At 66.3% G+C, this 25,210-nt stretch overlaps 1 protein-coding gene across 5 annotated transcripts in view; it reads left to right on the top strand.

Annotated features, from left to right (window-relative positions):
• Window positions 1-24,846, top strand: part of SSBP4 (single stranded DNA binding protein 4) — a 70,665-nt gene extending 45,819 nt beyond the window's left edge. For all 5 annotated transcript variants that reach the window (XM_065578127.1, XM_065578128.1, XM_065578125.1 and 2 more), the window contains 14 exons: window positions 9,087-9,176; window positions 11,828-11,911; window positions 17,792-17,851; window positions 18,406-18,475; window positions 19,110-19,180; window positions 19,685-19,752; window positions 20,359-20,404; window positions 20,620-20,655; window positions 20,841-20,895; window positions 21,102-21,172; window positions 21,700-21,778; window positions 22,323-22,351; window positions 22,653-22,754; window positions 23,031-24,846. In XM_065578127.1, coding sequence (XP_065434199.1) covers window positions 9,087-9,176; window positions 11,828-11,911; window positions 17,792-17,851; window positions 18,406-18,475; window positions 19,110-19,180; window positions 19,685-19,752; window positions 20,359-20,404; window positions 20,620-20,655; window positions 20,841-20,895; window positions 21,102-21,172; window positions 21,700-21,778; window positions 22,323-22,351; window positions 22,653-22,754; window positions 23,031-23,060 — 891 coding nt within the window. In that variant the 3' untranslated portion in view covers window positions 23,061-24,846. The remainder of the gene's footprint in view (window positions 1-9,086; window positions 9,177-11,827; window positions 11,912-17,791; window positions 17,852-18,405; window positions 18,476-19,109; window positions 19,181-19,684; window positions 19,753-20,358; window positions 20,405-20,619; window positions 20,656-20,840; window positions 20,896-21,101; window positions 21,173-21,699; window positions 21,779-22,322; window positions 22,352-22,652; window positions 22,755-23,030) is intronic.
• Window positions 24,847-25,210: the final 364 nt, after the last annotated feature.

Here is a 25,210-nt window from a genome sequence, read left to right as displayed (position 1 = left end):
GTGCCCATCACCGCAGCCTCCTGGCGCCGCTGGCTGCAATGGGCTGGTGCAGGGCACCAATGCTGTGCCTGTGCTCCCCGGCCACGGCTCTTCCTGGGAACACCCCTGGGATCCAGGCCTTGCCACCCTGCGCACCCTTCTGCCTGCTGCCCAGCGGCCCTGAGCGTGGGACCCCCAGCCCCTGGCTATCCCGTGACGGAGCCTGGCACCAGCGCGTGCCAAGTGAAAGGGGCGGACAAGTGAAAGAGCTGGTGGGGGGTTGGAGACAGGCTGGGGGCAGGAGGAGGTGTTGCTGGGACAGCCGGTGCAGAGGGCGGGTGCTTGATGGGTCCTTGGGAGCCCCCCGCTGCCGTCGCTCGCACCCCTGTGCCCCCACACCGGGCCTGCCTCGAGGCCCTGGCAGCTTCTCCCCCCACCTTGGTGTGCTCCCCCTGTTGCTCTCCCCTCCCCCGCACATCGCCTCCCATCCTGCCCGTCTCTTGCCTCTCCCAGCACCCCCCTCCTTCCCCTCCCCCGCACGCCCCCCCCACCCCCTCCCTCTCGTTTCTCTCGCTGGTTTTCGTGACCTTGATGCAGAGACTCCCCAACCTGTTGCCATGGCAACACCTGCTTTGCATCTCCAGGCCTGGAGCGGGGCTGTGATTGACAGCGCTGGGGGGGTCCCCGGCCCCACTTCCCCAGCCCTGGGCAGCCCCTCACCCGCCTTTCTCATCACTGCCTCTGCGGCAGCGCCCAGCCAACCGGTGTGGGATTGGCCCCAGAGCCCATGGCCAGCCGCCCCGTGGAGTTGGGCTGGGTGACGTCCCCAGGAGCTCAGATTGGGGGCAGCTGGCCTGACCCCTTTTTCAGCGCTGACCAGAACCAGCCATGTCCCAACTCACCACACCCTGCTCAGGGGGCATGTGGGGCCTAGCGCCGGCTCGGGAGACGCGTGGGGCCTGGCGCCAGCTCAGGGGCCGCGTGGGGCCTGGCACCTGCATGGAGAGCTCAAGGGGGCTTCCAACCTGTGGTGCCAGGTTCCCTCGGGTGCCTCCTCTGTTGGGGCGCTGGGCGCTTGCCCTGCTCTGTCACACACACTCCTGGGCACTGTCAGCCCGCACTGCCCCTCCAACTCCTTCCTCGTTCCCCCCTACACGCCCCAGCCCTGCCTTGGAACCGTGGGCCAAGGCCAGGAATCTCCTGGACCCCACATGTTCTACGGGCAGCTCCTAGCGACCCTGCTGCAGACGCTGCTCCGCTGCACAGACACCTCCAGCTTTAACTCTCTCCGGGCTGCCCTGTCCGTGCTGACGCCAGGCATCCTCAGGACTCACTGCCCTGATGGACATTGTCCCCTGCCCCCACATGGGCTTTCCCGCTGCCCTTGTGTCCCCCCCACCTTGGCCCCGCTGGGGTCTGTCCAGCTGGCACCCCTCACCCTGCTGCCTGAGTTGGCTTCTCAGCAGGGCCATGGGCAGCAGCTGGCTGTTGGTGGCCAGGGGGACGCTGGCAGGATGGGAACGCCAAGTCCCAGTCTGTACCGTCTGTGGGATGACTCAAGACCACAGCTGGAAGCGAGCCCCAGCAGCTCTCCTGGCCATTCTGCTGCCATAGTTACTCCCCACTCCCTGTGACGGCTCCTCCCCTGCTCCCGGCACTGCCCTGGCATCCCTGGGGCTCTGGGCCTGGCCTGCAGGGGCATGGTCCCTGGGGGCACCAGAGCTCTGCCCAAGCTGGGGGCAGGGGTGCCAGCTCCCTTTTCGAGATCCTTGCACTGTCTCTCTTGATTCTTGAGTCGCCCCAGTGCTTTCAAGGAGACATATTCCAGCAGCCCTCCTGTGCCGGGGTGCCCACTACCCAGCCCAGCGCCCTGACCCTACCAGCCCTGCGCTTACCAGTGCCCCTGCGATAACACGCGTGTGTGCCCTGAGCTGCGGTGAGGAGAGCAGCTGCAGCGATGCGGGGGACCCCGAGGGGAGACGGCAGCTGGCTTGCGATGGGGGGCCCTTGGGGAGGCCTGGAATTGGGGTGTGCGTCTAGGGGTATTTGCCAGCCTCCCGGGGCTGGGAGCCAGTCCGGTGGCAGTGTGGCTGGAGGGGGGGTGCCTGTTGGGGCGAAGCGGGGCCTGGCTAGACAAAGGGCTGCGTGAGGCGGGTGCAGGTGGCCAGGCGGCGAGGGGGTTAACGAGCGCGGGTGGAATGGCGGGGGGGGGGGATTTGCGCGGCTGGCGTTGGGGAGGCCGGTTTCATGGGGTGCCGCTCGGCTGCCTCGCCTCCGGCGCTGTTGGTTTTGGCTGCCTGCACAGACTCTCCATTGTCTTGCAAATGATTTGTGCATGGCTGTAAAGTGAGTTCAGCTGGGCCCAGCCTGCTCTGATCCTGCAGCTGATAAATGAGGCAGGGGGCCATAACCGTGTCTGCTCGGCCAGCTGCAGGGCCCTAGCGCTCGCTCGCTCGCTCCCCCTGGAGTGGAGAGGTTGCCGGGGCCAAGCCCCTGGCCCACAGGGACAGGGCATCAGGGCCCCGGGGCCTGGCGGGGGGGGGGGCTTCCCGCTGCCTATGACCTGTGTGGCTTCACGGGGGAGAGGGTGGGCACGACCCGTGATGCCGACTCAGGGATGCAGCATTGCCCAGTGCTCTGCCCCGGGTAACATGTCCCTGCTGGGGCTGCTGCCGCCTCCCAGAATCCTGTCGTGCCCCACAGCGTCTGGTGGGAGCGGATGGCATGGGGCTCCGCGTGTGGGACTGGCTGGATGGGAGTCCCACGGGGCCTTGGCTCCCCGGGCTGCAGGTTGGCAGCAGATGCTGCACATGGTTCCTCTAACCCCCAGCACTCGCCTCCTTGGGCCGGTTCACAGGAGAGCCAGCCAGTGGAGGGGATCGTGGTGGTGGTAGCCAAGTGCCCTCGGGCAGCGTGGCCCCCTGGGTGCCCATGCACAGTGGGGAGGGCATGTGAACCATCTGGCAGTGAGCACTGGGAATCACAGGTCAGGACTCCTGGGTTCCATCCCTAGCTCTGTGGAGTGGCAGTGAGTCTGTGCCTCAGTTTCCCCACCGGGGGGGGGGGTATTCTCCTCCTAGGTGGCGGGGAGCTTGTGTCACAGAGTGCGCTGAGCCCTGGGGTGTGAGGTGCGGCGTGACTGGGTGCCTCTGCCCAGGCCCCACAGTCCAGGGGCTGCCAGGAAGGCTGTTCCGATGCCACCTCTCCTTGCTGGCGGGTTCCCGGGGGGCTGCTCACACACGACACCTTAGTGCACTCAGGCTTTTCTGCGGCTGCTGGCTCAGAGGGGTCACTAGGAGCCAAGTGCCCGCTTGCCTCTCCGCTCCCTCTGCCTGGCCAGCCCAGCAACTCCACTGCATGCTAACAGGAGTGGGCTGGTCATGGGGGGCTCGGCCCTCGGAGACCCCTGAGGATCCTGCCCAGCCCCACCAGCTTCCCAGGAGGAGCTCTCGCTGCATCTGAGAAAGCACCTGGCACCACCCGGCCATCACGGCGGCGCCCAGACACGTCCACCAACCCCCCCCCATTGCAAACAGCCTGCCAAGAGAACCCCTGTATTTGATTTGTCCTGAGTCTCGGTGCTCCTCTGTCCCCCAGCCTGCACCCGCCCCGTGGTGACACACAGCCGAGGCAGGGGTGGGGGTTCAGCCAGAGAGGAGAGAAGGAGCCGGGCGCTGGCTCTGCGTGGGGGGGGGGGGGACGCAGCTGTCAGTCTATTCCTGCCCCAGTTGTGATTGTGTCGCGTGTCGTCACTTGGCAGGGAATTAGTGAGTGAGCAACCCACCCGCCCACATGGCCTCCTTATCTCTGCCGTCCATGCCAGCGCTCGCCGGATCCCTGCCGACCCAGTGGGGAGGGGGCTGCCCGACAGGACCACGTGGGCATGGTGCCCCCACCCCTCCCTGCACCTCCCCTGCCAGGAGCCTGCAGCTGGGCAGCCCCGGGGCTGCTGAGCTGTGGGGCCGTGCCCAGGCGGGCGGCCGGCGTCGCCTCTCCATTTAAGCGTGATGGAAGGAGTGTTTCCAGCAAGCCCGGCTGTGTGCAGCGCCCGCTTGCTCAATTGGTGACATCTGTCATGGAAGGGATTAGTCATATTTCATGTAAATGAGTCACTGGCTCCTGAGAGGAGCCGCTGGGCTCTGTCAGGTGGGGGCGGCTGTGGGGGCTAGCGGAGCACACGCCATGTGAGGGGCTGGAGGGTGCACGCACAGAGCTGCCCATCGCTAGCCAGCCCGATCCCGGAGCGCCAGGCAGGATGGCAGGGAGATGCCCGCGAGCAGAGGGGTAAAAATACCCAGCTGCTCTAGGAGGTTGGGCAGAGCCCTCCAGCTGGGCCGTTGTGACATCACTGGGAGTGGCCTTCTGATGTCACGCCAGCCTGTGACGTCACAGTGCCTCTGGCCAGCATGTTCTGACAGGAGCCTGGGGGTTTGGGGATGGGGCACGAGCCAGCAGGCGGAGGCCCATGCTCCATGGGGGGGCGTGTTCTGTTCCCGTATACAGCACTCGGGGTGGGTCCCTTTGGGGCACCCAGGGTTGAACGGGCTGGACACGGAGGGTCTGGTCCCTTGGGCAGGCATTGGCACGTGGCGCCTGTGGAAAGAGCCGGGGATAGTGTGTCAAGCAGCCGGTGGGTGCGGGGCTGAGATCACTATCTGCGCCCAGCGGGAGGGTGCAGCCTGGGGGAACAGGGGGGCAGCTAACGGGCCCCCTCCCCCGATATGCTCAGCAAGGGCTTCCCACGATAAATACAGCCACCACAGGGGGGCGGGGGGCCTGGCACTGCGAGGCCCGGGCTTGCATTGATAGCCCTGGGGACGCGTCTTCCCCATAGTAGATCCCAGGGGCAGCAGCGTGGAGCCACCCCCTAGTCTGGAAGGGCACCACCACGAGGCACCAGAGGATACTAGCTCCGGTGAGTCCATCCGCGTTCAGAAGGGAATGGGTTTGGGGGGGCTATTGATCCGTTCTGGTTCCAAACTGGCAATGCCTAGAGGGGAGAGCCCCCATTCCCCCCCCCAGCCAGCCAGTCCCCTGCCATGGGTTCTGGCACAGAGCTGGCACCCCTAGAGGGGAAAGGCCCCGTGTCCCACTGAATCTCCCTCACCACCCCCAAGCCAGTCTTGCTTAGAACCAAATCTTCTTTCCTGTAGGGTGGTGAGGCCCCTGACTCTGTTAATCGCCCGGGGGGTAGTGGAGGGGGGCTAGTATTAACCCTCGGCTTGCCATGCGGCTGGTCTGGTCGCTTGCTGAGCCCTGGAGCCCAGCTGGGCTGTGGACTGGATGTCCCGTGTTCTCTCCCCGGTAGCCCGGCGCTCTATCTGCAGTGGGTGGCAGGAGGTGGCTGAAATTCCCCGCCGGTGGCACCAGCTGGGGGTCTCCAGGGCTGGTAATTCCTGAACCAGTACATGATGGGTCTGCCACGGCGGGGGGCGGGGGGGGGGGGAGGAGGAATGCATGTGGGGCACAGGGGCTTGTCAGGCTCAGCAGCGAGACAGGCGAGTGCTAACACCCTGCGCCAGCCCCCCCAGGGTGTCCCTCAGGGGGTCACCGCTCTGTGCAGCCACGCTGAGCTGTAAAAGGGACGTGGGTCGGGAGGGAAACTGGCGTGATACAAGGGTGTGGGCCAGACGCTGTGCTCCTGATTCACAGCTGTAGCCTCCCCAGGGCTTGCCGGGGGGGGGGGGCGGGGGGGGGACCCTGGCCTTGGGTGAGTCATGCTCAAAGGGCTGCGGGGGAGAGAATAGCTGTGCTCTCGGGATGGCTAGACTGGTCCCCCAGAGCAGGACCGGCCGGTGTGCCCAACCTGGCTCTGACAGGGCCCTGGGAGGGGATGGGGCATCTGGGCTCTGTGGCCTGGCTGTTTCTGGCACTGGTAACGAGTGTGCCCGTCCCGCTCGCTACCGGGCCAGCCCCGGCTCCTTTCACCACAACTGGACATGCTTTGCTCCAGAGCAGGGCAGCCTGTGTGCATCCCTCACTGCTGGTTGGTCTGTCTGTCCTGTCCGGAGGCCCTGGCCCCCGCCCTGCACCGCGTTTGCCGTCTGCCCCGGGGCCAAGCGGGCACAGATGCTGCTGTTGGGATACTGGGATGTTCACAGCTGCTGTGGGGGGGGACGCTGGGCCCCCAGTGCCGGGCAGGGAGAGCCAGGCTGCTCAGTTCCTTCCCACCGTCCGTGTGGGCAGAGACGCTGCCTCTGGTGCGCTGTGCCCTGGTGTCACCCGCTCCCTCTGACCCATCCCTCCTGTTCGCCGCCATCCCGCCCTGCCTGGGCTGTGTCCCCAGGGGCAAAGGGGGGGTCTGCCAGGCCGTGGTAGGGCCGGCTGGGGGCAACTCCTAGCGTTCCAGTCGGGGCAGGCCCTGTCCAGGCAAAAGAGGGGAGGGCGGCTCGGGGGCAGGGGGCCTTACAGAAGGGAAGATCCCCGGGCTGATGGAGGGAGGTGGTCCCAGCGCAGGGGGCAGAAGGAGACGACAGGATCAGGAGGAGGAGGGGAGATTGCACGGGGCCCTGGATTTGGCAGTGTCTCAGCCAGCCCCATGGAGCGGGGCCCCCCAGCCCCTTCGCAGGCCCCTTCCCCAGCACGGCCATGGAGGTGCAGAAAGCAGCCGCCTCCCTTTCAAATTGAAACCATTTGTGGCCGAGCAGCGAGGGGCCGAGCCGGAAAGCCAGCGCATTCCTTGGCTTTAATAGCTCCCCTCGGACGGACGCGGGCTGCGGGGCCCGTGTGCCCCCTGCACACAGCACACCCACGCGGGCCTGCCCCACAGCCCAGCCCAGGCCTGCAGCGCCCCGCCCCACAGGTGGCCTGACTCTGACTCCCCGGGCAGGGGTGGGGGCTCTGCCGAGGGGGGGAAGCAGCTCTGGCTGGGTTCTCCACCTATTTCTGTCTCTCTTGTACTGAGATGTGTCCTGGCTGGACGGTCGGGGGGCAAGGAGGCGCTCGCTCACTGGCTCCTGGGTGGCTGTGCCCTGGCCAGTGGGCCCCAGCGTTCTGGGCCCCATAGCGTCCATGGACTGCGCTGCCCCATTGCAGACTAGCGAGGTGCAGGCCAGGTTTGGCCTGGGGGGGGGGTGCTTAGTCTGGAGCTCCCTTGGTCTCTACTAAGGGCGTCCACTCCTGGTGCATGGTGGGGGCAGGTGGGGGGGATCTTGGAGCAGAAAGCAGCTGCAGGGAGCCCCCCACCTGCTCCCTGGAGAGGTGCACTCGCCCTCCTGCTGGGAGGGAGCTGCGCTGGCAGAGCAGAGCGGCTGCGGGTCGGGACCGAGGGGCATTGGCAGGGAGCTGAGGCCTGGGCACATCCCCCCTGCTCTGGTCGGTGCTGGGTGGGGACCCCCTGGGCCAGCTCCACCCAGCCCTGAGGGATGGTTCGTTCCCCAGTCCTGATGCCTCGCTAATTAGTGCCGTTAATTTCATCCAATTAGCTGCACGTTGGCCATGAGCGCGGCCCCAGCTGCCTTGACTGTCAGCCGTGCCGGGGCCAGCGCCCCTGGTGCCACCTGTAATGAGGGCAGTCGGGGGAGCTGACCTGGGGCAGGGGCCGTAATTGGCACACGGGGACTGTGGTGACCGGAGCCGAGGGGTAATCTGCAGCTGCGGTAACGAGCGGGCGCCGGGCTGAGCCTAATTGAGTTTGTTTGCTGGTGGCGGCCCTGAGCCTCACCGAGTGCCTGGGGGCAGCGGGCTGGGAGGAGGGATGTTCCCCGAGGGTCTGGCACCTCGGCTGGGTGCGACAGGCTCCTCGGCCGGCTGTGCTATGGGCAGGGGCACATTCCCAGCCCTCTGTTCCTGGTGGGGAGCAAGGGCCCACCGCCTCCGAGCTGCTGGGGGCAGGGCTGAGGCCAAACACCCGGCTCCTCCCTGCTTTGTGGGGCCACAGGGCCTGGCCTGAGTGTTGTTGCCCCAAGGAAGCTGAGCTCCCCCCCGTCCCCAGGAGGGGGTGCTGCCCTCGGGCATGGCTGGCACCGGCTGTATCCACACGGGTTATCATCTTTGGCCAAGACAGGCAGCACTGTCAGGTGTCAAGAGCTCCTGTATCCTAGGAGAGAGGCATTGGCTCCAGGGTCCTGGTCACCCTGGCGCTCTGTGCCACCCCCATGCCCAGCCCACACATTGACAGCTCCCAGCCCTTCCCTGGCACACCGCGTCATTCATTTACCTGGCTGACAGCCCGGCTGTTCAAAAACAAGCCATCCCGCCGAGGGGCCAGGCCTGTGGCCACCCTGCTGACGGCCAAGCACATCTGCCTCCTGTCTGGCCTGACAGCCCCTTGCCCCCAGCAGGGTGAATTCCCTCCCTGCCGGGAGCAGAACCTGGGGTGAGGGATGGACCCATGGCAGGGGCAGGAGATTCGCCTCCAGCTCCCCACAGAGGGCCCCAAGCCAGGGCAGAGCACACATCTCTCAGCAGCGTCTATGGGCATTGGCCCAGAGCTCACGTTCATGGACAGGGGAGGTACCAGGAGGGGCAGTGACCCACCCAGGGTCAGTGGCAGGAATAGAACCCAGGAGTCCTGGCTCCCTGGACTGGGCCATCCAACTAGGCCAGGTTGCCACCTCAGCCCTGTGGGAGGTTTCTGTCACTGGCCACCCAACTGTGGGGGTCTGGCTAGGCAGCGAGGGGGGGAGAGCTGGGGGAAGCGCAGGGCATGTTCAGCAGCACAGCCTCTGGGGGGTAACTGAGGGAGCATGTGTGGGGAGGCTCCCCCCAAACCCCAAATTCAGCCGCTGCCCTATGAGAACCAGCGCCAGGGAGTGGGGGAGGGGCTCAGCACAGCCATGAGGAGTGGGGGGGCACGTGTGGGGTGCTGAGGGAGGGGCATGCATGGGGTATTGGAGAGGCCCCCAATACTCAATACAGGCTGTCCCACCTGGAGAGGCCTCTCCCTGCCAGGGCTTCTGACCCCTCACTGCAGCTACCTGGAGGCTGCCCCCCTTCCTGGGCTGGGAGCGGGGCTGGGCAGTGGGGGGCGCAGCATGTTCCCAGGGGGACGCAGGGCAGGGTGGGGGAGGGGCGGGCTGACTCCCACCATCCCAGACTCTCCTCCCCAACCTTGGACAGCATGTAACCCCTCGGGATGACCTTTGCCTTTTGCCCTTTCTCCGCAGAGTGCCGCGGCTGCCCCCAGCCCCGTGATGGGGAACATGCCCCCGAACGACGGCATGCCAGGAGGACCCATGCCACCCGGTTTCTTTCAGGTACCCTGCCCCACTGCGCGGCCGGCTGGGGGCCCCATTCCATGCGGATTGCGTGGCGCACTGTGGGGCATCGCGGCCTCGTGGTGCGCTGTGGGAAGCAGCAAACGCCCAGGGGACAAGGTGCCCGGGGGTGGGGGGTCCCCACAGGAATTCCCCATGGAGGACGAGGGCAGCCCCAGTCCTTTCCCTTGGGGTCATGTAACTCCTGGGAGCCCGCGCCCTGCGCTCTGAGACCCAGCCAGTCCTCCACAGCTCTGCCCTGCCAAGGGGGACCCCATGGGCTCCTTGCCAGCTCTGCCCTGGCCTTGCTGCTGGGGACTCTGCTGGGTCGCTGCAGTGCTGGGGCATAGCTGGCACCACTGTCCCTCCCCTGGGCACCTCCAGCCGTGCCAAGGCCTGCTGCCAGCCAAGGGCTGTCCCAGTGCCCAAAGCAAGCGTCAGAGTCTACTGCTCCCGAGGGCTGCCTGTTCCCACGGGGGCCCTGCTGCGTTGCGGGGGTGAGAGGAGAGTCGAAAGCAGCAGCCCCCCCCCCCCCGCCCCCGTCATGTCCTAAGCCTGGCTGCTGGGCCTCTAGTCGGAGCTGCCTGGCCACCCAGAGGGGTGTGAACTGGTGCTGAGGGACGAGGGCCATGCTGCTCTGTGGCCAGCGCCCCCCCGTGCATAGGAACGGGCTGCTCCTGCAGTGGAGAGAACGTGCCCTGTGCACCTGGCAATCAGAGCTGTGTGCCCAGCTGCACTGCCAAGGGGGCCCAGGCCAAGGTGCTGAGTGTGGGGCTGGCACGTGCTATGGGCACTGTCAGGACACAGGGTCGGCTTCAGGCTCACCCGCCCCCTGGGAGTGGAGGACGGGCAGGTTCTGGCCAGGCTGGTGGAGCTGCTAGAGACATGGAGGGCAGAGGAGGTGGAGCCGGGGAGGGGAGCTGATGCCGTGGGCACGGAGGAAGATGCAGCTGGGGGGGTGCACAGGGTCAGTGTGTGCACGGGAGGGTGCCTGGGGTGTGTGCAGGAGTGTGTGTGCATGGGGAGGGTGTGTGTGCAGGTGTGCATGTGCACGGGGGGGCACACAGGATCGGTGTGTGCACGAGGGGGGTTGCACGGAGTGGTGCAGGTGCAGCCAGGGATTGGGGTGTGGGCATTGCTGCGGGCGTCGGCGTTGGCAGCTGCTCTGCTCTGGGCTCGGACCCTTGGGGCCCAAGTGGCTTCGCTGCGCAGCTGAGAGCCGTGGTGGGGTGGACGGGAAGGGATGTGTGGGGAGACGCTGCCCCCTAGTGTCGAGCCAGCCACGTGCCTTCTTGGCCGTCCCCTGCCGGCCTGCCAGGGCACTGCCGGTGCTGAACGGGAGGCACTGCTGTGCCAAGTCGTTATCTCCTTAGCTGGATAGAAAATGATTTTATTAATTGCATCGTTTAGCCCCGCGCGGCGCCCACGTCCGGATTGGCTGAGCCCGCCCAGCGGGAGCCGGCTCAGTATTGCCGCGCTGCCGATGCCATATGGTCCCCATTAGGCCGGGAGCCCTGGGAGGCTGAGTGTTAAATACGGGCCAGCGGCACTGCCGTGCGGGGATGGGCTCGCTGGCTCCGCCGCGGCCTCATGCCAGTCCCAGCACCGCCGCCCCGAGGAGGAGACGGGAGCCTGATCCCTCCTGCGCCTGCCTTGTGCTCAGAGCCGGGTCGCAGCGCCCGGGGGGGGACATGGGCCCCTCTGCATCTCCGTGGCTGCGGGCACAGCACCGATGCGCTGGCTGTCGGCGACATTCTGGGGACTTCGGGTAGACGGGCGGGGGCGGGAGAGGCTCTAAGGGCCAGGGTAGCGGAGCCACTGTGCAGCCCGTGCCACGAACCCCTGGCCTGCTCCGGCTGGGCACTGACTCCGCCTTGAGTCTGTGCCAGGCAGGATCCGAGGGCAGTCTGCAGCTCCTCGCCTCCCCATGGGGTGGGAGCCAGGCGGGCAGCATTCTAGGGGACCTGGGGTGACCGCACCTTCCCCTGCAGGGACAGTCTCCTGGGAACACAGATGGGTCCCCACAGCCCCAGGAGTCGCCTGGCGCTGCCAATATTCAGCCCTGCCAGCTGGAGCTTTTCTCCTGCCCCTCACGCCTGGGGACGAGCGGCCCCCCCTTGAGTGCTGCTCCACGGCTGCCCCTGCCCAGCCACGCCCGGTGTGCAGAGCCCCCATTTGTGGAGGGGGGCGGGGGGGGGGGGTTGCTGCCACCTGCAGGTGGACGTGGGGACCAGCTTGAGGCCGTCCGGCTGTCCGGTGTTTGGGGCTTCCCCTCACCTCTGCCCCGCTCCACAGCGCTGGGGCACCAGCGTCTCCGACGGCAGCTGGAGACACCCACTCCCAGTGCCCAGGTCCTGGGCTGCCCCCCACATGCCAGGCACCCCACATGTTCCAGACCCCCCTTCCCCAGGCATGTCCCCCCCACCCGGGGCAATGGCCGTGGCTCAGCATGGACGGCTCAGGGCAGCAGCCAGGCCGAGGTGAGTGGGGAGCTCAGGTACACTGTGGGGGCGGTCTCTGGTTGGCAGTCCCCAGGGAGAGGGACCCACCAGCAGAGCCTAGGAGCAGGCCAGGGGCCCTGGGCAGCGGGTGACGGGGGCTCAGCCCAGCTCCTCCTTCCTGTAACGCTCTGTGGTTTGTTTCTCTTGAAGGGACCTCCGGGCTCTCAGCCATCACCGCACGCACAGCCTCCGCCCCACAACCCCGCCGCCCCCATGCTGGGGCCCCACAGCCAGGTAAGGCCGTCTGGAGCGAGCCGGCCCACCGCCCCCCAATAGGCTGGGCCTGGGGAAGAAGCCTGCCAACCCCAGTGTGCGCATCCCCCCCACAAGCCACTCTGCCCCCCGCTTCCTGCATACTCACCCACTCTGCGTGGGGTCGCTCACCTGAGGCTCTGGGGGCTCCTGCGGCCTGGCGGCTGGGCGGACGTTGCCACAGACCCGTGGAGATCCCCAGGTGTACCCCAGCCCCCCGTCTGCACCCCGCTCCACGCAGCCCCACACAGCCCAGTGCTGTGCCCAGTGCCCGGCAGATTCCCATTTTCAGGCCCCTCCCCCCGCCCCCGAGCGCGGGCTCAGCTCAGCCCCCCAGGACAGGCAGGGAGTGAGCTCCGCTTCCCGTGTGCCCTGCCCCAGGCAGCTGCCCGGCCCACCCCACTCCTCCCGGTGGGAACTGTGCAGCGGTCAGAGCAGGCCCCAGATCATCTGCTTTGCCCTGGCACCCTCCATCCCCCAGCTGGGAGACAGGGGCCTCCAGGGACCCTCAGCCCCCCCCCGCCCCTTCACACGCTGACACCTGCCCCAGCCAGGCCTGACTGCAGGGAGCAAGGCTGGGGCCTGGTGTGACGAACTGGGACTGTTCTTGCTGGGGTGTGTGAATGCTGACAGGGGAGTGTGACTAGGATGGTCTGCATCGGGGGATGGGAGCCGGCCCAAGGGAACATACCTGAGCTTGTAACATGAGAACCCAGGAGGGGGTTGGAGGTCAGATGACTCCGGGGCCCGGGAAACTGAACAAAGGCTGTGGGAGGGGTCGCTGAAGGCAGAGTGCTGGAAGCAGGCTGGAAGGAGGCTGGAGAGATGGCTGGGAGGCAGAGATGGCTCTGACCCCCCAAAGGGGGGGGCTGGGATGCCCTGGGACCCCAAGCTGGACCTAACTGAGGGGGGCCCTGTTGTCTGTGCCTGCAAGACCTGTCTTGGACTGTGTTCCTGTCATCCAAATAAACCTTCTGCTTTACTGGCTGGCTGAGAGTCATGGTGAATCGCAGGAAGCCGGGGGTGCAGGGCCCTGAGTTCCCCAATACTCCGTGACAACTGGTGGCAGCGGTGGGATCTACTGCACCCCGTGGACGGCGCTTCCTGCAGTAAGTGACTGGGGAGCAGTAAAACGAAGGGGGATTGACGGGGACCAGGCCTGCTGAAGAGTGGGAGAGAGACGGTTATTACCCCTGGGAGTGTGTGACCAGCGAGAAGGACTTTTGCAGTAACAGGGTCCCCCGTGGGATCACAGCGAGTGGTCCCAGGGGCGGAGGAGTCTGCAGCTCGACCCTGGCAGAGAGGTGGTGACCTCGAGAAGGGCTGGCACACTAGGGGGCCCCCTGCAAACTGTGGGGAGCTGTGAGCACACAGGCCGGTGAGTGGCCAGCAGGAAGATGTATGCCAAGCGGCTTAAGAGCGACCTGGTGGAGCTGTGCAAGCAGAGGCGGCTGCGCATTGGGAGGCTCACCAAAGAACAGCTCATCGCCCAGCTGGAGGCGGAAGATCGCGCGAATGAACTGATCCCTGTGTCTCAGGGAAGCAGCCTGGCAAATGCAGCGCAGGCACCAGTGTCTGTCCCAGCTGGGAGTGGTCAGCCGGCTGCTGAGGGCTTCCCGAGACCCCTCCTTCCTATGCCTAGGGGAAGGGTGGGGAGGAGCCCAGCAAATACCGAAGGCGCCGTGATCCCCCCGGCCAGCAGGGGACCCTCCCGGCGAAGCTCGCCGGCCAGCAGAGGATCCTCCCGGCGACGTTCGGCATCCGGGGAGCGGAATTGGCTGGAATGGGAGAAAGAGCTAAAACTGAGAGAGCTGGAGGATCGTGAACAACAGAGACAGCATGAACGGGAGGAGAAAGAGAGACAGCATCAGCGTGAAGAGAGACAGCGTCAGCATGAACGGGAGGAGAAAGAGAGACAGCATCAGCGTGAACGGGAGGAGAATGAGAGACAAAGACAGCATGAAGAGAGACAGAGACAGGAGAATGAGAGACAGCGTCAGCATGAACTGGAACTGGCGAGACTGAGGGGCAGCGAACCCCCGGCTGCGGTGAGTGAGGGGGGACCCAGGACTGCACGGAGCTTTGATAAGTGCATCATGGCCCCATACAAGGAGGGGGAGGACATGGATGACTTCCTGGAGGCCTTTGAGACGGCCTGCGAGCTGCACCGGGTTGATCCCGCGGACAGACTCCGGGTCCTTACCCCCTTACTGGACCCCAAATCCGTGGCATTGTACCGCCAACTGGGAGAGGCAGAGAAAGGGGACTACGAACTATTCAAAAAGGCCCTGCTACGTGAGTTTGGGCTGACTCCTGAGATGTACCGGGGAAGGTTCCGGAGTCAAGATAAAACCCCTGAGATCTCATATCTGCAACTAGCCGTCCGCATGGAAAGATACGCCAGCAAGTGGGCTGGGGGGGCCCAGACGAAGGAGGACCTGATTAAACTGCTGGTACTGGAGCAACTGTATGAGCGGTGCCCATCCGACCTGAGGCTGTGGTTGGTGGACAGAAAGCCAGAGAACCCGCGACACGCCGGGCAGCTGGCTGATGAGTTTGTAAAGAGCCGGTCAGGGGGTGGCAGGGAGGAGCCCCAAAGGAACAGGCCCGCCGTGATGCAGAGAGAGAGTCACCCTGGGACCTCCCAAAGAGGGAATATGGGGAATCCCCTCCCACGGGGAATGCCCAGCGTCAGGGACAACCGACCGGCTCGAGGGGACCCACAGGACATGAGCTGCTATTACTGCGGCCGAAGAGGCCACGTTCGGGCCCAGTGCCCCAAGCTCAAGGACAGACTGAGCAGACCGAACCCGCATAGGGTTAACTTGGTAGAGGCCCAGACGGACGAGGGGCAGGCTTCTCACGCAAGAGGGGCTGGCAGCTTATCAACTGCTCAAGAGAGAGAAGGGCCCCAGGCCAGCTCCTCTAGGGGGCTGGATGCCCCAGACTCAGGGTTTTTGGTTTATACGGTGGGCGCGGGGCTGTCCCTCCGGAGAGAGTACCTTGTTCCCCTGGAGGTGGATGGGAGGAAGGTCAATGGATACTGGGATACGGGCGCAGAGGTGACGCTGGCCCGGCCCGAGGTGGTGGCCCCAGATCAGGTGGTGCCCAACTCCTACCTGACCCTGACGGGGGTGGGCGGAACACCAGTCAAAGTGCCCGTGGCAAGGGTACACCTGAAGTGGGGGGCCAAGGAGGGCCCCAAGGATGTGGGGGTACACCCGTATCTGCCCACTGAGGTATTGATGGGGGGGGACCTGGAGAACTGGCCAAGCAACCCCCAAAAGGCACTGGTTGTGACCCGCAGTCAGAGCCGGCGAGGGGCCCTGCGCCCTGGCCTTGGGGGGGGTGCCTTGCCTGAGGCGCAGGACCCTAACCTGGTGGGGAGGGAACGCCCAGGGACGCGGCTCAGGGAGGCTGCAGCTTCGGACCCAGCGGGCGAGAAAGAGCAGGTGGCCATCCCTGTCCCAGCTGCTGAGTTCCAGGCCGAGTTACAGAGAGACCCCTCCTTGCGGAAGATAAGGGACCTGGCCGACCTCAATGCGGTACAGACCATGGAACGAGGTGGCCGGAAAAGGTTCCTGTGGGAGAAGGGGTTCCTGTACCGAGAATGGGCTCCCCCAGGGAAAATGGAGTCAGGGGGGATCAGGAGGCAGCTGGTGGTACCCCAGAAGTATCGCCGCCAGCTGCTGTGCCGGGCCCATGACATTCCCCTCTCAGGGCACCAGGGAACCTGGCGTACCCAGCAGAGGCTGCTACGGAGCTTTTACTGGCCTGGGGTCTTTGTTACTGTCCGACAGTACTGCGGATCCTGTGACCCCTGTCAGAGGGGGAGGAAGGCCTGGGACAAGGGGAAAACAGCTTTAGGACCCTTGCCCAGCATAAAGGATCCTTTCCAGAGGGTGGCCAAGGTTAAAAGGGCGGCTCTAAACCAAGAGAGCCCAAAGCACAGACCCCCAGACTGGAGCGCTGGGAGAAGACCACAGCCCAGTTGGAACCCCAGAGGTATGGGGGTGGGGAAAGGGCACAGGCCGCATAAACCTTCCCACATGCGAACTGCGAGTGCCATCAAGCACCCCCGACCTAAGGGGGGGCGTGGAACGGAAGGGGCCTGGTGTAATTCTCACCAAGGAACTGGAGGGATGCGGGGGCATCCATGGGAACGGGGGTAGGTTCGAACTTCCCCGGGTCACTGGCTAAAGTGACCCTGCTCAGTTCGGTCTCGAAGGGGGGAGAGATGTGACGAACTGGGACTGTTCTTGCTGGGGTGTGTGAATGCTGACAGGGGAGTGTGACTAGGATGGTCTGCATCGGGGGATGGGAGCCGGCCCAAGGGAACATACCTGAGCTTGTAACATGAGAACCCAGGAGGGGGTTGGAGGTCAGATGACTCCGGGGCCCGGGAAACTGAACAAAGGCTGTGGGAGGGGTCGCTGAAGGCAGAGTGCTGGAAGCAGGCTGGAAGGAGGCTGGAGAGATGGCTGGGAGGCAGAGATGGCTCTGACCCCCCAAAGGGGGGGGCTGGGATGCCCTGGGACCCCAAGCTGGACCTAACTGAGGGGGGCCCTGTTGTCTGTGCCTGCAAGACCTGTCTTGGACTGTGTTCCTGTCATCCAAATAAACCTTCTGCTTTACTGGCTGGCTGAGAGTCATGGTGAATCGCAGGAAGCCGGGGGTGCAGGGCCCTGAGTTCCCCAATACTCCGTGACACCTGGGATGGGGGGCAGCCGTGCAGAAGGGCTGGGCCATGCAGCCCCCAGACCCCACCGAAGCCAGTGCCAGCGTCTGTGCACAACACAAGGCCCCAGGCCCTTGCACGATCCGGGTGTCCGTCGCTGTGAGGGAGGGGCTGGGGGTGAGTGATGTGGGGAGACCCTTGCAGCTGGGAGGGACCAATGGGGTAAATTGGGGGCAGCAGGGCAGGGGCTTGCCTGGGCACCACTGTGGGGGAACCCAGCTCTCACTCAGGGAACAGGACGCCTCAGCCCTTAGGATCCATCCACTCCAGAGGCGCTGGGTCCCTCCGGCCCCCCTGGGCTCTGCTTCACAGGGACTGGGGAGAGTCCTGCCCTGGGGGGGTGAAGGGACAGTCCCTGCGGGACAGCTGGGGGGCTGGCTGGTGGGTGCCAGCCTGGGTGCATGGGCCTCTGCGAGGCCATGGCAGCGCGGGCAGCTCCCAGGCCTATCACGTAGGTTCTGCCCAGTGCCTGGGGGGCTGCTGCTGGGAGACGCCTCCGAGCAAGCCTGGGAGCGCCGCTGAAATGCAAACCCCAGGGGCAGAAGCAGAGGGGCCAGGACAGCAGCCGTAACACCAGCTTCAGGGCAAACCCGCTTGTGTCCATTGTGTCAACGCAGTGACGCCAGGAACAGCAGTCCCACAACGAGGCCAGACGGCTCCGGGCGGGAGGCACAGGCCGGGCCTTTGGGAAACCTGCCATTGGTCGGCTGGGTGACCTTGGGCAAGTCACTGCCTCAGTTTCCCCATTGCCAAATGGGACACTGCTAGTGATACGGGGCCCCCCGGCAAAGCGCTGAGAGCCCCCTCGGGTGAGGAGCTGAGGGGTGCAGTAAGACCCTACCTCTGCCCCGTCCCCTGCAGGCACCAACCTCTCGCTTACCCAGGGCTGCGGGACGGGGAATGCTGGGTGCATCCGGTCTGGCTGGGCCTGGACGCCTGGGTTCCTGCCTTGCAGCCTCTAGCCGGGCCATGCATCACTGCCTGCCGTTAGACCCCTCTGAGTAGTGGGCAAGCTCCCAGCTCAGGCCGCCCTGCCCCGGCCCCGGGGGCTCTGTTCTCGTGCCCCGCCCTGGCAGGGCTCTGGGGATGTGCTCTCACCTGCCCCCCTGCTCTGTCTCTTGCAGCCTTTCATGTCCCCTCGGTACCCCGGCGGCCCCCGGCCTTCGCTCCGCATGCCAAACCAGGTGAGACGCCCTGGGGGCCTGAGAGCTGGGGCCCTCCCAGGGCGGGTCGCCCCATGTCCAGGCCAGCTCCCTGCCCAGTCTCTTCAGGCAGTGGGTCAGGGAGTGGAGCCCTAGGTATGGGGGGGCCTCAGTCAGTCTCCTTCCCCAGGGTGGAGTGTGTGTTGGGGATCGGTCTGTGCTCCTTCCCCGGGGTGGAGGGGGGAGGTGGTGTCGGTCTGTGCTCCTTCCCCAGGGTGGAGGGAGGGGGTCGGTCTGTGTTCCTTCCCCAGGGTGGAGTGGGGGGGGGCGGTCTGTGCTCCTTCCCCGGGGTGGAGTGAGGGGGTCAGTCTGTGCTCCTTCCCCAGGGTGGAGGGAGGGGGTCGGTCTGTGCTCCTTCCCCGGGGTGGAGGGAGGGGGTCAGTCTGTGCTCCTTCCCCAGGGTGGAGTGGGGGGGGGGTGTCAGTCTGTGCCATTTTCCTGGGAGGTGGGGGTGCTCCTTCCCTGGGGGAGCCCGGTCCATGCCTTTCCCTGCTGATGGCTGCAGCTCTAGGCTCACGGCCCTTCTGTTCCCGCAGCCGCCTGTGGGGGTCCCGGGTTCCCAGCCGCTGCTGCCCAACACCATGGACCCCAGCACGAGATCGCAGGGTGAGTCATGCCATCTGCGTGGCCCCTCCCCGCCACGGGATCTCCGGTCTGCTCCCCCCTCTCCCTAGCCACCTCAAGCCCTGTCGGCCCCCAGCTCTGGGGCACCAGCGGGACATGAGTGGGTCAGCCGCCAGGGAGGAGACAAGGGCCCCAGCTGGGAGCAGCCCCTCCCCCAAGAGGGGACCCTTCACTGCGAAGAGACAGGAGCCCCCAGGAGGGGAGGAGAAGCCCCTCACAGCTTAGCCCAGGAGCAGCCCCCCCCCCCAATCTCTGTGGGGAAGGATGAGGCCTTGCGCTGGGAGGGCACTTTGGGATTATGACCCCTCATTGGGAGTCCCCTCTCAGTGCTGAGAGCTCCCTGGGGGGAGCAGAGCCCCATGGGCGTGGGGGGGGGGGCAGGGAGCCATGCCCTGGAAGTGGGGTTGTGGCAGGTCGGAGAAGCAGAGCTCTGAGCATGGGGGGGTTGGGGGGTTCAGGGAGCCATGCCCCGGAAGTGGGGGGTTGAGGGAGGTTGGGGGAACAGAGCTCTGGGAGTGGGGGTTTGTGGGGTTCAGGAAGCCATGCCCTAGAAATTGGGGTTTAGGGGAGCTTGTGCCCTGCTGCCTTGTTCACCTTCCCCTCTCCCTTTGCACAGGGCATCCGAATATGGGGGGCCCGATGCAGCGGATGAACCCCCCACGAGGCATGGCGGGGATGGCTCCTCAGGTGGGTGTTTCCTGGTGTGCCTTTGATCTGGCACCCCCGCGGGGTGCTGTGATCCGGGACTGCTGGGAACGGCTGGTGGGCCCACAGCAGCATCCCGGCGGGGAGGGGAGGAGATGGGGGCAGCATGGGCACAGGTCTGGGAGCCAGGATGCCTGGGTTCTCTCTCTGGCTCTGGGAGGGGAGTGGGTGTGGGGGGGAGGGGCTAGAACGAGGACTCCTGTGTTCTCTTTCTGGCTCTGGGAGGGGAGTGGGTTGTGGGGTTTGGGGCTGGAGCCAGGACTCCTGTGTTCTCTCTCTGACTCTGGGAGGGGAGTGGGTTGTGGGGGTTGGGGCTGGAGCCAGGACTCCTGGGTTCTCTCTGGCTCTGGGAGGGGAGTGGGTGTGGGGGTTGGGGCTATAGCCAGGACTCCTGGGTTCTGTATGACTGGGCTAATGCAGCTTCTCAGAGGTTGCGCCCGTCTCCGCCCGCCACACGCTCAGCTCGCGCCTGCTCCTCTCTTGCAGAACTACGGCAGCGGGATGCGGCCCCCACCCAACTCGCTGGGCGGCCCCGGCATGCCCACCATGAACATGTAAGGCACATCTCCTCCCCCTGTGCCCCAGCCACATCTCCCTGCCCCCCACAACCCACAGGGAGGGGCACAGAGCCAGCCCAGCGCCTGCAGGGTGGGCCGGGGACTCCTGGGCCACTGGGGGCCATGCCCTGCGCCAGGTGTTGCAGATGGGCTCCCAGGCACTGGGCAGAGCTCCCAGCTGAGCCGCATGCCGCCTGTCTGCTCCTGGCCATGGTCTGGGGCCTGCAGCCTCGCGCCTGCCAGTGGCCCCTGGCGCCCCTCCCGCCCTGCCCAGCGGAGCCAGAGCAGTTGGCAGGCGTCCAGGCTGTCCCAGTGCCGTCAGATACCCGGGACAGACACACAGATCTGGGGGTGGGTGGGCAGGTTTCGGGGGAGGGGTGATGGCTGGCTGGCTGGGCCGGTCTGGGGGAGTCCATGGCTGGTGAGAAAACTGGGCCCCCCCCCAAAAAAATCATCCAAGTGTCCCAGCTGCCCCATTCCACCCTGCCCCATCCCCAGTGCAGGGGTGCCCCCCACAGGACAGGGCGCACGCAGCAGTGGGGGGGCGGGGCGGTGTACAGGGACCCTGGGGAAGTGCCAACCTCAGGCCTGTTTGTGTTTCAGGGGCCCAGGAGGGCGAGCGCCGTGGCCAAACCCCAACACCAACTCTGTGAGTCCTGGAGGGGGAGGAGGGGTGCGGGCATGGGGCTGTGTGGTGCACAGGGGGGGGGAGGGGGGCATGACCAGGCACAATGCACGGGGGGGCACGGGGCCGGGCACGATGCACGGGGGGGCACGGGGCCGGGCACGATGCACAGGGAGCGCGCAGCCAGAGACGCTCCCCATGCGCTCGGTGCTGACTCGTCCCCTCTTGTCCTTCCACAGATCGCGTACTCCTCCTCGTCACCCGGGAGCTACGTGGTGAGTACCGCAGCCGCAAGGGGGCAGGGAGGTGCTCTGCCCCGCAGCCCCGTGCTGAGTGCCCCCAGCACACAGGCCCTGCACCTTGGGGGCAGATTGTGCCGGCCGGGCGCTGGGAGGTTGGGGGGATTCTGCCTGGGGCCGAGGTTCAAACGGCTCCTGGGCCTTTTGCTCTTCTCCTGCAGGGCCCTCCAGGAGGCGGCGGCCCCCCCGGAACCCCCATCATGCCCAGCCCAGGAGGTGAAGTATCCGCAGGGGTGGGGGGGGGAGCTGGGGGGGCGTTGCCCAGCCCGGAAGGGAAAAGCAGCGGACACGTCTATGCCTCTCGCTGGGGGGCGGGGGGAGGGGGGGGCTGCAGGGCCGGTGAGCTCATGCGTGGCTGCGCAGTGCCCGCCCCCTCGTGCTCTGTGGGACTGGCAGCACTGACCCCGCTCTGCACCCCACAGACTCCACCAACTCCAGCGAGACCATGTACACCATGATGAACCCTATCGGGCCCGCTGGGAACCGGCCGAACGTGAGTGCCCCCCAGCAGTGCCCCCCCCATGGAGAGCCCTGGGCAGCCCAGACCTTGCCCCATCCCACAGCCAAGGAGTGCTGATGGGGACCTGGCCACAGGCGCAGAGAACAACCTCCAGCCGACTTCCACAACTCTGCCAGTGCCCCCCGACCCCTGCCATCTCAGCCCTGGGCTCCCCCTTCCCACACCTCTGCCGGTGTCCCCCGACCCACGGACCCCTGCCAGCCCGGCCCCGGGCTCCCCCTTCCCACACCTCCGCCGGTGTCCCCTGACCCACGGACCCCTGCCAGCCCGGCCCCGGGCTCCCCCTTCCCACACCTCTGCCGGTGCCCCTCAGCCCTGATCCCTGGTCCCTCGCAGACCCATGGGGTACTGGGGGCCAGAGCAATGCTGGGCACATCCCTGAGGCCCTGCGCCGAGTTCCCCTCCACTCCCATCAGCGCGAACACAGAGCCCCAGCCCCCTGGCCCCACTACACCTGGGCAGCCTGTGTCCAGCACTGACGCGCTCCCTTTCCCTTGCAGTTCCCCATGGGGCCTGGCCCCGATGGGCCCATGGGAGGCATGAACGCCATGGAGCCCCATCACATGAACGGATCCTTAGGTGGGTAGCCCCGGCCTCTCGCCCGCCGGGGTGTGAGCTGCCCACACGGGTGGAGGGACATCAAGACGCCTACGCCCCCACCACCACCCCCCCGCGCCTGGATGCTGGGCCTGGCTCTGCCCTGACTGTGATTGTGGGCAGGTCCCTTCCTATCCCTTGGCGCTATACCTGGTGTGCCAGGGCAGGGTTGTGCCAGACCGGGAGCTCTGTGGTTCTGGCCCCTGCGCTCAGACCTGCCCCAGCCTCCCCGAGGGGACTCAGCCCCTAGCGCTGCCAGCTGAAGGCGGCCTATGGGCCAGCAGCACCTCCCCCCCCGCAGCACGCTAGCATCACTTCCCCCGATGGTGCAGGGGGAAACTGAGGCAGAGAGGCGGGCCTTACGTATGTTGGGGGTGAGGGCCGGAGCCCTGCCGCTGTGTAGGACGGACACTGCAGCATGGCCTGGGCTCCCTGGGCGGTGGGTCCGTGTCTAGTGGATCAGGGGGTCGGGGGGCACCTTTCCCTGGTATGGGGCAGCGCTAACAGGACCTGCTTGTCCTTCCAGGCTCTGGCGACATGGACGGGCTGCCAAAGGTGAGAGCACAGCGCCCCGCTCCCTATGGGGGGTTCCCCTGGGCTGAACCCCTCCCTGGGACACCCCCTGCCCCCTCCCAGGGTGCTGCCAGCTGCTGGGGTGCAGCCCTGCTGTCTCCTCTGGGCACTGGGGGTGACTCCGCCCCCCCCCCAGCACTGAGGGCAGCAGGCCAGAGCCGAACCCGCTCCCATTCCCAGGCGGCGGGTGCCAGCAGCGCTGCTGGGAGCTGTCGGCCTTTCTCTCCTGGGGCCGGGGGGCAGCAGGCCCCCCTCTAACCTGGGCTTTCCTGTGCCCCTGCAGAGCTCGCCGAGTAACATGGCGGGGCTGAGCAACCCGCCCGGGACTCCGCGGGACGACGGCGAGATGGGCGGCACCTTCTTAAACCCCTTCCAAAGCGAAAGTGTAAGGGACTGGGCGGGCCCGCCGGGCCGGCGGAGAGGGCGGGGCGGGCGGGGCTCCCGGGGCGGGCGGGGCAGCTGCAAGGCATCGGCCACCCCCGGGAAGAACAAACCTGGCACGGCTGGACCTGTGGTGGGGGCCGTGTGCTGGAGGAGCCTCCCCGAGGTGTGAGCTGCCCCGCCCCAGCCGAAAGGGGCCAGCTGGCTCCCCCAGCGTGTCGGGCTGGCCCCGGCGGCCTCCCCCCGCCTGCTAATGCTCTGGTGTCTCCCGTCTCTCTAGTACTCGCCCAGCATGACAATGAGCGTGTGATCGGCTCGGACGTCCCGGCGCAGAGAGCCAGACGCCCCCGCGGTTCTAAACTCTATTTAAAACACCCGCAGGCACTGGCCGCCTGCCCTCCTGCCAGCACCCCCCCGTTTCCCCCTCCACCTGGGGCACAGTCCCCCCCTGCACTCTATTGGCACACAGCACCCCCTCCCCCCCACGCCCTGGCCCTGCCCTCCCCCTGCGCCAGGCAGAGGAGCAAGCCGCCAGACCTGGGCCCCGCTGGACTGGTGCTGTGGGGTACACGGTGGGGGGGCTGCTTGTGCCAGGCAAGAGGCTGTTCCCAGGCAGGCGGGGGGGGGGGTGCTGTGGTGGGAGGGTGGAACCTGCTGACTGTACTGCGTGGGGGGGGGGGGGGGGCAGAGCTGTGGCTGCGTCAGGCAGCACCTTTGGGGGCTGGGAGCCAGAGCACGGCGGGGGGGGAGGCGGGGGGGGGGGGGGGGGGGTGTCCAGCCACAGACAGCTCCTTCCCTGCCGGGCAGCAGCAGTGGGGTGGAGTGAGGCTGGGGATGAGCTCCCCTTCTCTGGGGTTACAGGCTACGGCTGGCAGCCCTGCCCCCAGCTCTGCCCAGCCCCACACAGCAGGGTGGGGGGAGGGGGGTATTTATTTAAGGGTTTGTTTTGCTGTACAGGGTTTAACTTATCATGGGCTTCCCCTCCCCCTCCCCAGCTTCCAGGGATCCCCCACCCCCTCCAGGGGCCCCGGCTGCACCAGAGCCTGCCGTGGAGCCATAGGACAGACCCTGCAGCCCCCTGCCCCACCCAGCAGTCTACCCCCCACCCCAGTGTAGTTATGCCAATTCCATCAGCTGCTCCTCCACAAATACCCTCGGTCAGGGGTGCCCCCCCTTTCTGCCCATGCTGCCCTGCAAGCCACAGCTCCTCAGGCCCCAGCCCCTGCCCCTGGGGGCACTGGGGAGGCCGGGCAGAGCCCTCCCCCCCCCCGGCTGCCAGCTAAGCAGAGCTGCCTCAGCCCCCTCCTGCTGCCCAGGAGCCCCCCCCCCTTCCTGTGAGCACCCCCATGGCGGGGGGAATTGCGCCCCCCAGGTGATTGCGCTCTGCTGCCCCCAGTGCTCTGCCCCCCAACCCTTCCACAGCCAGAAACACCCCATGGAGTCTCTAGGGAATAGGGGGGACCCCCACCCCACTCTGTTTGCTCAGCCACTGTGATTCCCCCCAGCCAGTCCCCCATGGACAGACTGGGCTCGGCCCCTGCCCTGCAGCAAAGGGGGGCAAGTGTACATAGGCCCCCCCAGCAGCCCCCTTTGCCCCAGGCGCCTGCCCCTGCCCGCCATGGGGACCACTTTTAACTTTCCTATGAAGGATTCTCTCTCCCCCCCCCCACCCCCCTTTTATAAACATGAAGGACCTCAGCAGCAGCGCGGCCACGCTCCCTCCAGCTCTCAGCCCAAAGCCACCCCCGCCCGGGCAAGGGGGACGGAGCTGGGTTTTCTATTGCTGTTCGGGGTGAGCCTCCGCCTGCCCCACGCGTGTGCTGTGCCCGCCGCCGGCTGGGAGGGGACGCAGCCCGCTGGTGTGTTGCTGCCGGGGGCAGCGCCTCCCCTGCTAGGTTAGTGCGTCTGTGTAGGGATTTCGTCTGTTCTTTCTACTCTGAAGGCTTTAGACTGAAAGTTGCTTATCAAAAAAAGAAAAAAGGAAAAAAAAAAAAAACCACAAACGAAACAAAAAAAAAAAAAAAAACCAACAAAAACAAGAAAAGAAAAAAAAAAAACACCCCAAAAACCTGCATCAATAAATGTAATTTGATTTTTTTCATAGCTCCGCCTCCTTTGTCTCCCCCTTTACCACTCCCCAGGACCCCTTCCACAGCACCCCCCAGGGACCAGTGCACCACTGGCGGGGTGCCAGGCTGAACACATGAGCACCCTCCTGCCGGAGCCATGAATCCCACTGCCCTGTGGCGGCCCAGCACTCACGGAGCCCGGACCCCCCCCCCAATCACTGGGCCCCCACCACAGGAAGGGGCTTGGGGCAGAGACTTGGGTCTTTGCCTTGGTTTCCCCAGCTGTTCCACACCAGCTGGAGCTGGGTAAAGCCCCAGGCCACACAGTGCAGGGCAGGGCTTGTGGGGCGCACCCCAGGGAGACCCCTTTCACAGGAACACCGCTGTCTCT

The sequence above is a fragment of the Chrysemys picta genome, chromosome 25 (assembly GCF_011386835.1).
Source record: "Chrysemys picta bellii isolate R12L10 chromosome 25, ASM1138683v2, whole genome shotgun sequence".
Taxonomy (NCBI): Eukaryota; Metazoa; Chordata; order Testudines; family Emydidae; genus Chrysemys; species Chrysemys picta.
The sequence above is the reverse complement of the archived record's forward strand: the minus strand, read 5'-3'. Positions and strand labels throughout refer to the sequence as shown.